The 18,043-nt window shown below is 42.1% G+C and overlaps 1 protein-coding gene across 1 annotated transcript in view; it reads right to left on the reverse strand.

The window, feature by feature from the left end:
- Positions 1–17,637, reverse strand: part of sv2ca (synaptic vesicle glycoprotein 2Ca) — a 65,344-nt gene extending 47,707 nt beyond the window's left edge. Inside the window, exon 1 of the mRNA XM_060907966.1 lies at positions 17,052–17,637. Coding sequence (XP_060763949.1) covers positions 17,052–17,637 — 586 coding nt within the window. The remainder of the gene's footprint in view (positions 1–17,051) is intronic.
- Between the last annotated feature and the right edge of the window lie 406 nt (positions 17,638–18,043).

Consider the following 18,043-nt stretch of genomic DNA (forward strand, 5'->3'; position numbering starts at 1 on the left):
TGGCCAGTATAATAAGTACACGGGAATCTGTATTTACTGTACACATAGTGACTTCGTCAATTAATCTATCACAGTGTCAGTCAACAGACATGGAGAAATGTATTATTAAAATATACTGAATAAACTGTTTTCAGCAGATTATTCAATACAATGTTATGTATTCAATCTGCAGTTTCACTAAAGCGTGTGCTCCTGTGCTCCCCTTTCAAAGAGAGACATTAAATTAATGTGCATATCAGGTTCCTTTGCTCAGGGACACAGAATGAGATTGCTGCAGTCAGTATGCAGAGTCAGTCCGCTTTCCCTGTCTCGCTGTAATAGGTAAATACAAAACTGGCTCATCTTCTCTCAGCTCACAAGACACGAAAGCTCTCTGTAATGATTCAGATGTAGAAGTGTCTTTGAGGAAAGCATGTATGGTTGACGCATAATGAAAAAGAAGAAGTCCAAGAAACATTTTGTACTGCCCCACATCTGAATTGTAGCTTTCTGTCTGAGCAAGCATCTATGTTCTGCTGCTACAGAACAAATATAAGACCCAAATACCGTACAAGACTGAGAGGCAGCAAACTGTTTTGCTGGTACAGCAGCAAGCAGCGCATAGCATGTGAAAATGAGAAGGGAATCACTGACTTGGAAAAGCCTTGTCTCTTGGGGATACACATTACATTTATTATTATTTTTTTTCTTTCTTGGATACTGGGATGCAAAAAACAGCTTTTTCAGGGCAGAAGTCCTGCATTACCCTGCATTGTTTGGTGTACTGACGTCAATGAAAAGGAGGGGAGTAAGAAAGCATTAAAAATATTAGACTAAAACTAGACTGCATTTCCGCAGGGAAAATGCAAAGTGTGCTTGCTGAGCTGCAGGAGAACAGAAGAAAAAAAAGAAGGAAAAAGAAAGCAAAAGATGAGTGCAGGTCAGACCCGATTGCATGAATGTGTCTGGGCAGTTGGCCTGAGGTATCACATGAGGTTTGGTGTGTCTGCGATGAAGCGTGTCCGAGCAGGACGATTCGATTTATGAGCCCTGTTCATTCTCTATGGGAAAAAAAAAAACGACAGAAAAATGACAAGAACGAGAGAACGGGTGCATCGATCCAAAAGCTGTATACAAGCACACTACAACAGTGGATATGTGGTGAAGTGTTACTGAGCAAAACTCCATTCATTTGAATAGAGCCAAAAATCAATGGAAGCCTGTGGAGGGAAAAAAGGATGTGTGAAAACCAAGGAAAAGATGAGTGCCCTATATCCACATATCCATCCCCTCAGATGAGGGGATGGATATGTGCAGGGACTTGCTCTGAGGCATCATGTGAAGCTTCTTGAAGTTTGGTTACTCTGTTCAAAAATTTGACAGAGAGTGGAAGCTTTTTCCCCAAAACTCCATTCATTTTCAATGGGGCCAAAAATGAATTGAAGTGAATGGATGAAAAAGTGGGGCATGAAAAGAAAGGAAAAAATGAGTGCAGGTCAGAACCAAATGCATATATGTGTCTGGGGAGTTGGCCTGAGGTACGTATCACATGAGGTTTGGTGTGTCTGCGATGAAGCGTGTCCGAGCAGGACGATTCGATTCGTGAGCCCTATTCATTCTCTATGGGAAAAAAACAACAGAAAAACAACAAGAATGAGAGAACGGGTGTGTCAATCCAAAAGCTGTATACAAGCACACTACACTGCTTCAGGACGGACATTTCAGAGTTGGAACGGTGTCAGTATCTCAAAAGTTGTAGGAGGAGTAGCGGCTCCAACAAACGGGTGTACAGGAATAATAATAAAGTAAACGTAAGAAGAACAATAGTGTGCTTGTGCTGCTTTGTGCAGCAAGCACACTAATAAGGAAATTTTTGTGCCTGTTAGTGTAAAATGGCACTGAGATATGACAGAAAAGTAATATCTCATCTCATTATCTCTAGCCGCTTTATCTTGTTCTACAGGGTCGCAGGCAAGCTGCAGCCTATCCCAGCTGACTACGGGCGAAAGGCAGGGTACATCCTGGACAAGTCGCCAGGTCATCACAGGGCTGACACATAGACACAGACAACCATTCACACTCACACCTACGGTCAATTTAGAGTCACCAGTTAACCTAACCTGCATAAAAAGCGGATAAAGCGGCTAGAGATAATGAGATGAGATATTAATAGAGAGTTAAAGCATATACGCAGAACCATGGCCTCACTTTCGTTTATAAATGCCTTGAGACCTCAAGAATGGCACAGGAATAGTTTTAAGCATTAACAATAAATCTAATGTACAACCCCGATTCCAAAAAAGTTGGGACAAAGTACAAATTGTAAATAAAAACAGAAGGAAATGATGTGGAAGTTTCAAAATTCCATATTTTATTCAGAATAGAACATAGATGACATATCAAATGCTTAAACTGAGAAAATGTATCATTTAAAGAGAAAAATTAGGTGATTTTAAATTTCATGACAACAACACATCTCAAAAAAGTTGGGACAAGGCCATGTTTACCACTGTGAGACATCCCCTTTTCTCTTTACAACAGTCTGTAAACGTCTGGGGACTGAGGAGACAAGTTGCTCAAGTTTATAGGAATGTTAACCCATTCTTGTCTAATGTAGGATTCTAGTTGCTCAACTGTCTTAGGTCTTTTTTGTCGTATCTTCCGTTTCATGATGCGCCAAATGTTTTCTATGGGTGAAAGATCTGGACTGCAGGCTGGATAGTTCAGTACCCGGACCCTTCTTCTATGCAGCCATGATACTGTAATTGATGCAGTATGTGGTTTGGCATTGTCATGTTGGAAAATGCAAGGTCTTCCCTGAAAGAGACGTCATCTGGATGGGAGCATATGTTGCTCTAGAACCTGGATATACCTTTCAGCATTGATGGTGTCTTTCCAGATGTGTAAGCTGCCCATGCCACACGCACTAATGCAACCCCATACCATCAGAGATGCAGGCTTCTGAACTGAGCGCTGATAACAACTTGGGTCGTCCTTCTCCTCTTTAGTCCGAATGACACGGCGTCCCTGATTTCCATAAAGAACTTCAAATTTTGATTCGTCTGACCACAGAACAGTTTTCCATCCACTTTGCCACAGTCCATTTTAAATGAGCCTTGGCCCAGAGAAGACGTCTGCGCTTCTGGATCATGTTTAGATACGGCGGCTTTTTTGAACTATAGAGTTTTAGCTGGCAACGGCGGATGGCACGGTGAATTGTGTTCACAGATAATGTTCTCTTGAAATATTCCTGAGCCCATTTTGTGATTTCCAATACAGAAGCATGCCTGTATGTGATGCAGTGCCATCTAAGGGCCCGAAGATCACGGGCACCCAGTATGGTTTTCCGGCCTTGACCCTTACGCACAGAGATTCTTCCAGATTCTCTGAATCTTGATGATATTATGCACTGTAGATGATGGTATGTTCAAACTCTTTGCAATTTTACACTGTCGAACTCCTTTCTGATATTGCTCCACTATTTGTCAGTGCAGAATTAGGGGGATTGGTGATCCTCTTCCCATCTTTACTTCTGAGAGCCGCTGCCACTCCAAGATGCTCTTTTTATACCCAGTCATGTTAATGACCTATTGCCAATTGACCTAATGAGTTGCAATTTGGTCCTCCAGCTGTCCCTTTTTTGTACCTTTAACTTTTCCAGCCTCTTATTGCCCCTGTCCCAACATTTTTGAGACGTGTTGCTGTCATGAAATTTCAAATGAGCCAATATTTGGCATGAAATTTCAAAATGTCTCACTTTCGACATTTGATATGTTGTCTATGTTCTATTGTGAATACAATATCAGTTTTTGAGATTTGTAAATTATTGCATTCCGTTTTTATTTACAATTTGTATGTTGTCCCAACTTTTTTGGAATCGGGGTTGTAGTAATTTTTACGATTAAAGTGATTCATATAGGTAGCGGTCTGAGTGAATGACCTTGACGTCCGTAACATCATAACAGGAAGTCTATCAGTCTCATCGCCATTTCCGCTATACTAAAACACAAAGCTGACTGCAACTCCGATCCTCCATTTTGAGCTAATTTATCGCCATGCCACGTAGATGTGTTTTTGGCCAGTGCAGCAACACGACAGAAGGTGGATTTACTTTGCATTCATGGCCCAAGAATGTTCAAACTGCAAAGATTTGGACGCGTTTTGCGAGAAGTTCATGGGCACATTGGGCGGCTATGAACTGATCTCTCCTCTGCTCTGCACATTTTACTGAAGACTCGTACGAGACCTCTGATCTGTTGAGGAGCGTTGGCTATAAGCCCGTATTGAAAGAGGGTGCAGCACCAACAATTAAGGAAAAAGAAAACTACAAGCAAAGGAAAGTATTTATTTTATTTATTATTTTTTTTTAAAGGAAAGTGAGTTCAGTTGCACCAGTCCTCCCGGAGTGAGCCGAGGGTTGTTGCTAAAACCCGGGACAGAACGGGATGGGACATATCGCTCAGGCAGTGACCTCCCGGTAGTTGTTGCTAAAACCGGTGACATCCCATTCCGTCCAGGGTTTTAGTAATTGCCTGAGCCCAGCAGTAATTGCGGAGTACACAGTATGAAGAAAACAGTGAATAAGTGGAGCAGCCATCTTATTTCTAAACTAGTGTGGAGTGTAGTGGTCAGCATTGCTGCCTTACAGCAAGAAGGTTCCAGGTTCGAACCTCACGGCCGGTGGGGGTCTTTCTGTGTGGAGTTTGCACATTCTCCCTGTATCTGTGTGGGTTTCCTCCAGGTGCTCCAGTTTCCCCCACAGTCCAAAGACATGCAGGTTAGGTAAAATACCCAGCCAGTGCACACTTGGATAGCCCGGATAGACTGGAGGGTTGCGTCAGGAAGGGGATCTGGTATAAAACCTATGTTAAATCAAATATGTGGAACAGATCCACTGTGGCGACCTCTAACAGGAACAGCCAAAAGAAGAAAACTGGAGAAGGAGTTTCCAGTGTCAGTGCTTTGTAATGTTTAGTTTGTTTGTTTTTTTGTCTTATTAACTTCAAGAGAGATACACGCTGGTGAGTAAACAACTGTTTGTAGCTGTTATAAAAGGAACTAACTTATTTTGTGGATGCTTCACAACATTAAATGTAACTATAAATGGTTAAAAAGTGTCATTCATTAATAAATTACAAATTGTAATTCTTGGAAAATTGCTGGAGTATAAGAGAAATTGATCACATTGGCACATGCTATTATTAGAAAATAACCAACTTCTCAGTGGTAGCAGGAACTTTGCTTTGGTCTACCACACTCCGTTCTGCCAAGTTGACGATCGCCTCTAAACTTTAAATGGACATGTGGTCACATCATATCATCCAGATTCAATAGTAAAAGTGAGTGGCATTGCCCCTTTCACAGCTTTTAATATGCCAGTCACATCACCAAAACTAAGATTAAAGTAATAGTGAGTCAGCAGAACCTTTAAGAAGGCAGATGAGTGTATTCTTTTGCAATTGTTAATTCACAGCACTTGTTCAGTGTTTAGTACTGAATCACATGAGCATCTCAAAATGGAAACCTCTTATATATGTGTCATGCTGAGAAATCCCTAATGCTGTAGAATAGTAGAGAGCACGAGACATGCTGGTCAATGCCACTGGCACTGGGAAGGTGGGGGAACAGTGGGGGTGTTGAGGTCGTGGAGATGTTGAAGGGGTCAACATTCACATACTGCTACATTTTCCCATCAAGGGTTGAAGAGGTAGATCATCAACTCTACATACTGTAGCTCAAAGCCACACAAGGGGCATGGACAGATTGCAAAGATAGCAAAATACACAGTGAGAGCTGAGGAAAGGAAAGAATGAGGTGAGAACAGAAGACCAGTGGATGAGGTGAGGATGAGACTTGGAGGAGATGAGAACAGAAGCAGTAAGGATGAGACTAGAACAGAAGTTATCAGAAGAGATTAGACCAAGGCAACGAGGACTGTACAAGACAAAGATAAGAAGAAACAAGGACGATGTATGAAGAAAAGAGAAGAGACCAGGAGAGACGAGCACAATATATTAAGAGAAGAGAAGAGAAGAGAAGAGAAGAGAAGAGAAGAGAAGAGAAGAGAAGAGAAGAGAAGAATATATGAGGAGAAGAGAAGAGACCAGGAGAATATATGAAGAGAAGAGAAGAGAAGAGAAGAGAAGAGAAGAGAAGAGAAGAGACCAGGAGAATATATGAAGAGAAGAGAAGAATATATGGGGAGAAGAGACCAGATGAGACAAGGACAATATGAGAAGAAAAGAGAAGAGGGCAATATATGAGAAGAGAAGAGAAGAGAAGAGAAGAGAAGAGAAGAGAAGAGAAGAGAAGAGAAGAGAAGAGAAGAGAAGAGAAGAGAAGAGAAGAGAAGAGAAGAGAATATATGAGGAAAAGAGAAGAGACCAGAAGAGACAAGGACAATATATGAAGAGAAGAGAAGAGAAGAGAAGAGAAGAGAAGAGAAGAGAAGAGAAGAGAAGAGAAGAATATATGAGGAAAAGAGAAGAGACCAGAAGAGACAAGGACAATATATGAAGAGAAGAGAAGAGAAGAGAAGAGAAGAGAAGAGAAGAGAAGAGAAGAGAAGAGAAGAGAAGAGAAGAATATATGGGGAGAAGAGACCAGATGAGACAAGGACAATATGAGAAGAAAAGAGAAGAGGGCAATATAAGAGAAGAGAAGAGAAGAGAAGAGAAGAGAAGAGAAGAGAAGAGAAGAGAAGAGAAGAGAAGAGAAGAGAAGAATATACGAGGAAAAGAGAAGAGACCAGAAGAGACAAGGACAATATATGAAGAGAAGAGAAGAGAAGAGAAGAGAAGAGAAGAGAAGAGAAGAGAAGAGAAGAGAAGAGAAGAGAAGAGAAGAGAAGAGGGCAATATATGAGGAGAAGAGAAGAGATGAGGACAATATGAGAAGAGATGAGATTTTTGGTGCTCTCAGAGAAAATTCAGGATTGTAAAATTCTAATCGCTGTGTGTGTGTGTGTGTGTGTGTGTGTGTTTACTTCAGACTGCTTATCCCAGCGAGTCTGTCAACTGAAATATTGAGTATACAGCATCAGCTTGCTTACTTTATTAACCTTTACTGACACGGTCTGGCTTTGTGTTTACTGAAAACAGGGCACAAGTCATAAGCATATGTTTACAGTAATGAATAGAAGGACTGGGAAAGAGAATTAAAAGGTGACTGATGGCTGCTGCTGAGTGAATCACTCTTACACACACACACACACACACACACACACACACACACACACACACACACGAGTCATTTAGCTGTAATCTTTGCCGTTGTGTGATTTCACTGCAGCTTAGCCATGCTCAACTGCTTTAAGTCGAGAGAGAGAGAGAGAGAGAGAGAGAGAGTCTAAAAGAGTAGAAGGAGAAAAGCCTTCTGGCTCTGTGACAGAATTAATGGAATTGACTACACAACCCGCTCAAAGCACAGTCCATTATTGTAAATGTATAATGTAGCAACTTCGCCTGATTTGCCTGCTGTAGTCTGGTTAATGTTCATTTCTTGATTTAGCAATGAAGAACTTGGATAATGAAATGATTTCTCAGTGGACACATGATAAAGGGATTCAGTATAAGTACACTGAGGAAAGCAGAAAAGCTTTTTTTTATTTTTTACAGTAGTGAAACATTTCATAAAAGAACCTTTTGACTGGAAGGATATGGTCAATATGTGTGCCTACAGAAATGCTAAAAATTTCTGATGCCGCCTCATCGCTGTATTCATGTTTCTAGAGCGACTCTGTCGCTAAAATCAAATCTGATCTTCTCAAGAGATCTTTACCTTATCGACATAAAGTTGCATTTACACTACTGTACAAAATCATACAGTAGCTTTTTGAATAGAAAATTTTCCATAGATGTGAAATGCATTGCTGTCAGAGCAAAAATAACAAAGTTAAGATTTAGAAACATTAATTTCCCCCAAAAAAATAATGCTTCAGAGAAATGCATGCATGTCAGTGAAGAAAGTAACAAACCCAGTTGTGCGGGAGCAGTACAGTACCAGTCAAAAGTTTGGACGCACCTTCGAATTCAATGTCTTTCTTTATTTTTATTAATTAAAAGACACGCCATGTCTTAAAGCAGGGGTCATCAAACTACGGCCCGCGGGCCGACTCCGGCCCGCCAACCCCCTTACCCCCCACCACTTGAACCAGCCCTATGAGGCAATCCCCAAAAGTGGTCATGGCCTATTTTTTTAAATTGCTTTTTGGCAAATAATAATGTCTGTATCTTGTATTTTGTTGATTTTATCAATTAAAATTGATATTTAGTTATAAAATGAACTATTCATATTTTCCGAATTTTCGTCATATGCTCGCGATCAAGCAGTGACAGGCAGTGCATGCGCAGAGAACTGTCAGTGTTCAGGACAGCAAAATGGCTAGCGGTTAGCGAAAAGTTGACAGAGAGTGCAGAGTTTTTAAAGGTCCCATGGCATGGTGGTTTGTTGATGCTTTAAACGGGCTCGTGGAGGCTTCCAGATGTTATATCCGCAGCCTTTCTCGAAATGAACCCTCGGCACGTAAATATAGCCTCCTGGGAGAAAGCCCCATTTCAGCGCTTTTCCCAGTGCATCGTTTTGCTAATGAGAAGCAGGAGGCGGGGAAGGGTAGAGGGTGGGGGTGGGCCATGGGGGGAGGGGGAGGGGCTTGACCAAGCTGCGCACACACATACTTGTTGCTATCAGCACCTGTAGCCATGCTGCTAAGACAAAACCCCATTCTCCCTCGGACTCCTTTCGTAAACTCAACGTGACACAGAGAACAGAGAGTGAGAGTGTTCGGAGTGGTAGCTTACGAACGTATAATACCCTAGGCTTGAACACACACTCCATAACCAAAGAGGATAGAAGCAGCAACTACAGCAACATAGCGCTTATCCAACAGAAGACATGCATTGCGGAGCAATAGTCAAACATAAGCTCATAAGTTGCAGTCAATTTCCAGACTAAACTCAGTTTAACAGAGCATGCTGCATGCTCTTTAGTTTTGTAGCGCAGATTACCTGGCTAACTGCAGGAAGCGGTTAGCTGCACGGCTAATGTAGCCATTGCTAGGCTAACGCACCGATTTTAAAACACGGCAAAACGACCAGTTATACACTTACTTGTTCGGTGTTTGTTGCTGATGCGGCAGGGATGCTTGGTACGGACCCAGGCTTCAGTGACAGTTGATGAGCAAAACCTGCCCTGTACTGTCCCAAGTTGTGGAAACATTCATCAGGAAAATGCTTCCGACAAACATACACCGTCTTAGGTAGACTCGACGGCGTATTATTGAAGTAAATAAAATTAAGCCACTGCGTCTTCAGGGGCTCTCCCGTCGGCAGTAAAAACAGACTCTTTTCTGTGTTGTCACATCCATGTACAGCGCAATTTCCATGTTTCGCTCGCTTAGGTGATGCCATGTTGTTGTGTCCTCTATGGTCTCCTCACTACAATTGGGCAGGGCAATCCATACAGTGGGTGGGGATCCAGAGGGGGGGCAGGGGGATCATCTCCCTTGCTGATGTAGTAAAGGGAAGAGCTTATCAATGCGCCGTTTTGACATGCCATTCTCAAATGTTGGGCATAGTTTGGTTTACACATTATGAAATTTCTAGCCACTGGGGTGACTTAAGAAGGTCAGAGGAACTAATTTTAATGTTAAAAAACCTCAGAAAGTGAAAATTTCATGCCATGGGACCTTTAAAGAACAGTGGACCACCGATTATTTTTTCGCTCAGTGTAAGGACCGTGCAGTTTGTCTTGTATGTAAAGAAAGTGTGTCAGTTTTCAAAGAATATAATCTGCGTCATCACTACAAAACCCGCCACAAAGAGCATGCTAGTTTGCGAGGGAAAACAAGAGAAGACAGGATTCGGAGGATAAAATGCGGACTGGCTGCACAACAGAATGTATTCCTTCACCAAACCCAGATCAACCAGGCTGCTGTCCGAGCTAGCTATAAGGTAGCTCACCTACTAGCTACCCATGGAAAGCCGTTTACTGATGGGGACTTTGTTAAAGTATGCATGCTTGCTGTGGCCGAGGAGGTGTGTCCCGACAAGAAGGATGTGCTCAACGCGGTGAGTCTCTCCGCACCTACTATGACCAGGCGAACCGAAGATTTGGGGGACAACGTGTATGACCAGCTGAATGAGAAAGCGTCAGAATTCGAGTTTTTTGCTTTGGCCATGGATGAGAGCAATGACGTGCAGGACACAGCACAACTGCTGTGATCTATTGATCTATTGCTCATATTATTATAAGTTCACTGTTTTTTAAAATGTATTTATTTTATAGGCCTATTTATTTGACCTTTATTAAGTGCTGCACACAATTATTAATATTATTAATAATATCAACAGGCCTACCTACAATTTATAATTTTCCACTCACCTTTGCCAGCGTCAATCACCTCAACTAGGCAGATGTTTCTTACCTTGACAGCTTTGATGTTATTTTTATTAGAAAATAAATAAATGGAATATCTGTGGTATTTCAAATTAAAACAAAGTGTGAAGACTCGATTACTACTTTTGCAAACCACTAGTAAAGATAAACAAATATGTGCCAGGAATCAAGTGTTGATATAGTAGTGTGGATGGCTGTGCCAGGCTAGTAATCTCTACTACACAATGAGGCCTGCTGGTGGTCATATTTGTCTGGGTCATACAATTCTCTTATATAGCTGACCCGACCCCGGCCCCCATCACAGTCAGGAACGACAATGTGGCCCCCAGAGAAAAAGTTTGGTGACCCCTGTCTTAAAGTAATGATAGATGTCATTTCTCTTTATGTTGTTGAGTGGTTCTTGACATAATATGGATTACTACAGTTGTGGAATAGGGCTATTTACTGTATTTTTATTATTTATTTTTTACTGTTTGATCTCAAACATGGCGGCACAGTGGTGTAGTGGTTAGCACTGTCGCCTCACAGCAAGAGGGTCCGGGTTCGAGCCCCGTGGCCGGCGAGGGCCTTTCTGTGCGGAGTTTGCATGTTCTCCCCGTGGGTTTCCTCCGGGTGCTCCAGTTTCCCCCACAGTCCAAAGACATGCAGGTTAGGTTAACTGGTGACTCTAAATTGACCGTAGGTGTGAATGTGAGTGTGAATGGTTGTCTGTGTCTATGTGTCAGCCCTGTGATGACCTGGCGACTTGTCCAGGGTGTACCCCGCCTTTCGCCTGTAGTCAGCTGGGATAGGCTCCAGCTTGCCTGTGACCCTGTAGAACAGGATAAAGCAGCTAGAGATAATGAGATGAGAGATCTCAAACACTTTAAGAAGGTCAGAAATTGCACTAGGCGGCACGGTGGTGTAGTGGTTAGCGCTGTCGCCTCACAACAAGAAGGTCCTGGGTTCGAGCCCCGGGGCCGGCGAGGGCCTTTCTGTGTGGAGTTTGCATGTTCTCCCCGTGTCCGCGTGGGTTTCCTCCGGGTGCTCCGGTTTCCCCCACAGTCCAAAGACATGCAGGTTAGGTTAACTGGTGACTCTAAATTGACCGTAGGTGTGAATGTGAGTGTGAATGGTTGTCTGTGTCTATGTGTCAGCCCTGTGATGACCTGGCGACTTGTCCAGGGTGTACCCCGCCTTTCGCCCGTAGTCAGCTGGGATAGGCTCCAGCTTGCCTGCGACCCTGTAGAACAGGATAAAGCGGCTAGAGATAATGAGATGAGATGAGAAATTGCACTAATTAACTTTTGATGAGACACACCTATTAATTGAAATGCATTCCAGGCGACGACCTCATGAAGCTGGTTAAGATAATGCCAATAGTGTGTTAAGCGTCATCAAGGTAAACTCTGGCTACTTTTGAAGAATCTAAAATATCAAACATATTTTATTTTTTTTAACAATTTGTTTACTACATAATTAACAATTATTCGCCAAAGGCAAAGCGAATATCGGTGAATAATAACTGAGACAAAGTCAAGGTTATTGTTCATCGATATTCAATGAGCCTGAGGCAGATAATTGTTTTAGTATAAATACGCAGGTGATTTTTTTAAAAAAATTGTATTTAAAAAATTATTTATTTCAAACTTCAAAAGCGGCATGTAAATGTATTGTGCGCAGAATTGTCACTTATCTATACTGACTCACATAAAATAGTTTGTTTTGAAATTGATAAAATAAATAACAACTCCATTTTACCTTTGAATAGTTTTCAACCAAACTTTGTAGCGTCTTTAGTGTTTTCTAAACAGCTTCTTCTTTCATAATTTCTAATTCTTCTTCACTTACGGTGACAAAGCAGTTGGCCGCCATTTTGCCCAGTCGCTCGAGGTGTTTATCAAGAAATAGTCCGAATTTCTTGGCCAATCAGTGCATGGAATTTCCTATAATCACCTGCATATTTATACTGATTCCATATATGTTCCATATGTTATTTCATAGTTTTGATATCTTCAGTATTGTTCTTCAATGTAGAAAATAGTCACAATACCTATAAATGAGTAGGTGGGTCCAAACTTTTGACTGGTACTGTAGTTTATAACAAACAAAACTTACATTTTGGCCTATTATTATTATTATTACCGTATATACTTTATATCCGGGCGGCATGGTGGTGTAGTGGTTAGCGCTGTCGCCTCACAGCAAGAAGGTCCTGGGTTCGAGCCCCGGGGCCGGCAAGGGCCTTTCTGTGTGGAGTTTGCATGTTCTCCCCGTGTCCGCGTGGGTTTCCTCCGGGTGCTCCGGTTTCCCCCACAGTCCAAAGACATGCAGGTTAGGTTAACTGGTGACTCTAAATTGACCGTAGGTGTGAATGTGAGTGTGAATGGTTGTCTGTGTCTATGTGTCAGCCCTGTGATGACCTGGCGACTTGTCCAGGGTGTACCCCGCCTCTCGCCCGTAGTCAGCTGGGATAGGCTCCAGCTTGCCTGCGACCCTGTAGAACAGGATAAAGTGGCTAGAGATAATGAGATGAGATACTTTATATCCCACCCCCTTTTTTATTTCACTAATTTACACTATTATTAGTGTCTGTCTGTCAAGTCAGAAATGAGGTGATCAGAAGCACTGTTGGGACAACACACATCCTGCACCATACTGAAAAAAAAAGGATCCTGCGGTTCGGCCATCTTATCAGGATGCCAACCCATCAGCCAGCTGCCCGTGCCTACAATTCCAGACACTCTGGCTCTAAAGCCAGGGGAGGACCGAGAAGGAGATGGATCGATGGGGTAAAAGGGAAACTACGAGATCACGGCACGTCAGCCGTCCAAGTGTCCCGCCTTGCCGCAGAAAGAAGGTTACATCTCCCCATGACACCGCAGAGTAGAAGCGGATGGAAAAAGTAAGTAAGTAAAGTAAGTATTAGTGTCTGTCTGTTACCGTTAGGTTAACCATGACTCAGACTTGGTTGTGTATAAGAATGCATACACCACTGCTACAGTACATACATAATCCATTACCCAAATACAATCAAACAGAAACATGTGCAGCTGGATCTCCCTTTCCCTTAAATTCCCTTCTTCATGAAATAACAAATATTTCATGAAAACATTGTGAAAAGTTATTTTAAAAGTAATGCATGTTACAAGAACATAATTCATTCTATTGCCTGTATTGCTTAAGCACTGAGAATCACAAGGGAGCTGGAGCTGACTCTGGGTGAAAGCCGGGGTACACGCTGGACAAGTCACAGAGTTGATAAGTTACGTATTTGAAATGTGTGTCATTTTCTCGCACATCTTGGTCTTTTTAACTGTCCTTTGATTATTTGTTTTCTTTGCTGTCCATTACAGGACTTTACAGACAGATGGAGAACGAGACAGAAAAAGACAGGGCACTCTCTAAACTGGGGCAGGGGAAAAGAGTTGGATGAAAGACGACAGAATATGGCAAGAGGCTGAGATGTGGACGAAGAGGTCAGCAACGTTAAAATGCTGATTGGTGTCTGTAGAAAATACAGAGAAACTGATACACAGATTTTGAATTGTACAATCGTCCAGTGCGTTTGGAGTCAATGCAGCTCTCGGTTTGATTTATACCTCATTTAGTCTGTGAAAATTACTTTTCCATTTTCTCCAGAAATATCATTATACAGAGGTTAGTGATTTCAGGAAATATTTAAAATTCGGGTATAATTAGTTATACTGCAGAATCAGTCAGTAGAGGTCTCAGGACATTTTAACACAGGTCAGTTTCTTTAGAATGAACAATTAGGGTGCAATTAATGTTACAGTACAGCCCTGTGATGACCTGGCGACTTGTCCAGGGTGTACCCTGCCTTTCGCCCGTAGTCAGCTGGGATAGGCTCCAGCTTGCCTGCGACCCTGTAGAAGGATAAAGCGGCTAGAGATGAGAATGAGAATGTTACAGTAATCACCATTCACTTTTTAGGCTTAAGCTGTTAAACGGTCATCATTTTAAGAAGCAAACTTTACTGAAAAGAGATTGAACCGTGGGCGGCACGGTGGTGTAGTGGTTAGCGCTGTCGCCTCACAGCAAGAAGGTCCGGGTTCGAGCCCCGTGGCTGGCGAGGGCCTTTCTGTGCAGAGTTTGCATGTTCTCCCCGTGTCCGCGTGGGTTTCCTCCGGGTGCTCCGGTTTCCCCCACAGTCCAAAGACATGCAGGTTAGGTTAACTGGTGACTCTAAATTGACCATGAGTGTGAATGGTTGTCTGTGTCTATGTGTCAGCCCTGTGATGACCTGGCGACTTGTCCAGGGTGTACCCCGCCTTTCACCCGTAGTCAGCTGGGATAGGCTCCAGCTTGCCAGCAACCCTGTAGAACAGGATAAAGCAGCTAGAGATAATGAGATGAGATTGAACCGTTTCATAGAGAACTGAGAGTGGTAGAAAGAAAAGGTTTGATGGGTACTGGTTTTATAAATCTCATACTAAACAACAAAACAACACATAGGATCAGCGACAGTGATGTTGTTTCTAGCTGCTATTTCAGTTTCCTTTTCAAAGACCGAAAAAACTCCCCTCATGTGATTGAAGATCTTGAATCTGAAAAGGCAGGATGCAGCACTGGTTACGGGTGGCCACACACGATTATGTCTTAAAAGTCAGTGACAGAGGAAGGACAAAGCAAGAGAGGGACCGTGAAAGAAGGGAAGCAGAGTGATGCCCACAGGGCTTTCCGCAGACAGATTGAGACGTGCTGATTAATCAGGAACTGAAATAAAGCAAATGTTATTGATCTAACAACCATACAGTATCCAAGACAAAATTGTCCCTTTCAATAACACTTTTAATAACACTTTTTTGTATAAAGATGCCATGAAAAGTAATTAGTAATTAACGAGACTGTCAATGACGGCGTAGCCCACTCCGGCCCTGTCTAGTCCAGAAGGAACGATGTAAAGTGGACCACCTTGTACAATAAATATTGCAAGCTATGTACACTATATACAAGCTATATATAGAAGCGATATACACCCTAGGAATACCAACCTATTTGCCAGAAAGAATCCGAAACGGCGAGGAATTGACCGAGAAGAAGTAAATCTTGAACTGCTCATTAAGGCTTAATTAGTCCATAACTTCATTAATAATTGTAATTAAGCAAATCTGGGTAGAAGTTATATGCACCCTAGGTACCCCACCTTCATGCCAGAAAGAATCAAATGGGTGAAGAATTGAGGGAGAAGAAGCGATTTGTGTGGAAACTGCTCGCTAGGGATTAATTACTCCATATCTTCATTATTAATTGCAATTATGCAAATTTGGGTAGAAGCCACATGCACCCCAGGCAGACCTACCTTCCTGCCAACGAGAATAAAAATTGGTGAAGAACTGAGAGAGAAGAAGCAATTTTCGTGAAATGTGGACGACGCCAGATAGACGCCGGACGACAGATGACGGACGACGGACAACACATGATGGCATAAGCTCATCGCCTATCAGCCAGATGAACTAATATTAATTATTGAGTAAGTAAGTAACCATTTCCAACATTTTTTTAAGGTTCTTTCAGTTAGTAAGGACATATGCAGTTTGGGAAAACCCATCGGATAGCTCTAAGTCTAAATTCTTCACTAAACCATAATACACAAATTTACTTTTTACTCGTGCCTAGGTTTCCTGCACAGATCACACTGGGTATGAAGACAGTTTAACAAATGCAGTAGTAAATGCAGTCATTTTGCCTCAAGCTAAGTGTGCTCTCCTCACACAGTCAAAGTCAGTCTTTAATCAAGTGGTTAGATAGATAAAGTACCAGTTAAAAGTTTGGACACCCCTACTCATTCATTGTTTTTTCTGTATTTTGACTATTTTCTACATTGTAGAACAATGGTGAAGAGAGCAAACCTATGAAATAACAAATGGAACGTATATGGAATTATGTGGTAAACAAAAAAGTGTTAAAAACAAAATATGTTTCATATTTTAGATTTTTCAAAGTCGCCACCTTGATGCTGCTTTGCATACTGTTGGCATCATCTTAACCAGCTTCATGAGGTAGTCACCTGGAATGCTTTTCAATTAACATGTGTGTCTCGTCAAAAGTTAATTAGTGCAATTTCTTGCCTTCTTAATACGTTTGAGATCAAAGAGTAAATAATAAAAGTACAGTAAATAGCCCTATTCCACAACTGTAGTCATCCATATTATGTCACGAACCGTTGAACTAAGTAAAGAGAAACGACATCCATGATTACTTTAAGACAGGAAGTGTCTTTTAATTCATAAAAATAAAGAAAAAACATTGAATTTCAGGGCTCTCCAGAAAATTTTAAGTAGCCAGCTAAAAAAGTAGTAGGTGGCTAATGCTAATGTGCTAATGCCCCACCCCAAAAAAATTTTGAAATTTACATGCCTTCTATTTCATTCTCAGCTAATAAATTATTAACCATTCCCCTGTAAAATACTTGCAAAATATGTATGAAATTTCCCTCCAGATGTCTGTGTGCTTGGCTTTCTCACTTACCCTCTGGAGTACACTGCCTGGCTCTCTGTAACATAACTACATGGTGTAACATAACTACATACACTGCGGCGTGGTCACCAAATTTTATGAGTAAAATTGTCACATCATGTTGATCTAACCTCAGATGTTCCATATCATTAAACTTCATGTCAGTGTATTATGTACAGTATTAGCTTAACATATTTCTGCATCAATGGATATCTTACCTAGCCATCCAGAGCTTGAATCAGGCATGCACATATCTGTTTCAGCACTGGGCAGCACAAAGCCCACTACGAAAACCTCCACACCATCAGACATGAGTGCTAACCCAAGTGTGAAGTACAGCTGCCACTGAAACCTGCCATGGCCGCACTCCTGGATGATCAGCTCGTACTGCTGCGCTAGCTCCTCCTCATCCGCTTGCCTCTCGCTTTCCAGCTCCTTACGGTCCTTAAGGCTATCAGCTACAGGCTGCCCCAAAGCCACATGCCCATCCCTTTGCCCGGATTCAGAGGGAATTCCTTGGTATTCACCCTCATAGATCTCGTCTTCGTCATCATGGCCTTCGGTGGCATCACTGGAGCCTTCATCATTGGCGTGATCACCTGCATAGTTGCCCTGAGGCGGGTCATAGTATTCGCCATCGTCTTCATCCTGGAAGCGGTGATAGGCATGGCTGTGGGAGTACTCATCTGATGCTCGGTCAACCACTGTGTTGACCTTCTTAGTGGCTTGCCGTTTGGCTTCCTTCACCATCTCTTTAGCCCCCTTCATAAGGGACAGGTGGTCCCGGGGGTCTATATCGTCCATGGTGGAACTGATATGATGGTAGGTATCACAATAGAAAGGCCCAAAACACCTTGGCTCTCATTGGATGGACCTAAAGAAAAAGTCAGAAGGTTCTAGTTTAAATTAGTGAGAAGACAGATTGTAGTTGTTTTGTCCAAATGTATTTAGGAAATCAGTACCATTGTACACATCAAGTCCCTTAAAATAGTCATTGAATTAACTCCATGGCTCACATGCTTTATACTGTTTTAGAAGTGTATTAGAAGTCTTAGGTTGTGAGAAAGTTGGCTCTCAGTGTTGAATCTCACTGAGGAAGCCTAAATGTAAAATCTGTCTTAGTTAATTCGTAATTTGCTGCAATTAACAGAAAGCTCAGATAAAACAACAAACAGATAAAACAGACTGTATTCTTGCATTGGCTTAAATT

Source organism: Neoarius graeffei, chromosome 24 (assembly GCF_027579695.1).
Source record: "Neoarius graeffei isolate fNeoGra1 chromosome 24, fNeoGra1.pri, whole genome shotgun sequence".
NCBI lineage: Eukaryota > Metazoa > Chordata > Actinopteri > Siluriformes > Ariidae > Neoarius > Neoarius graeffei.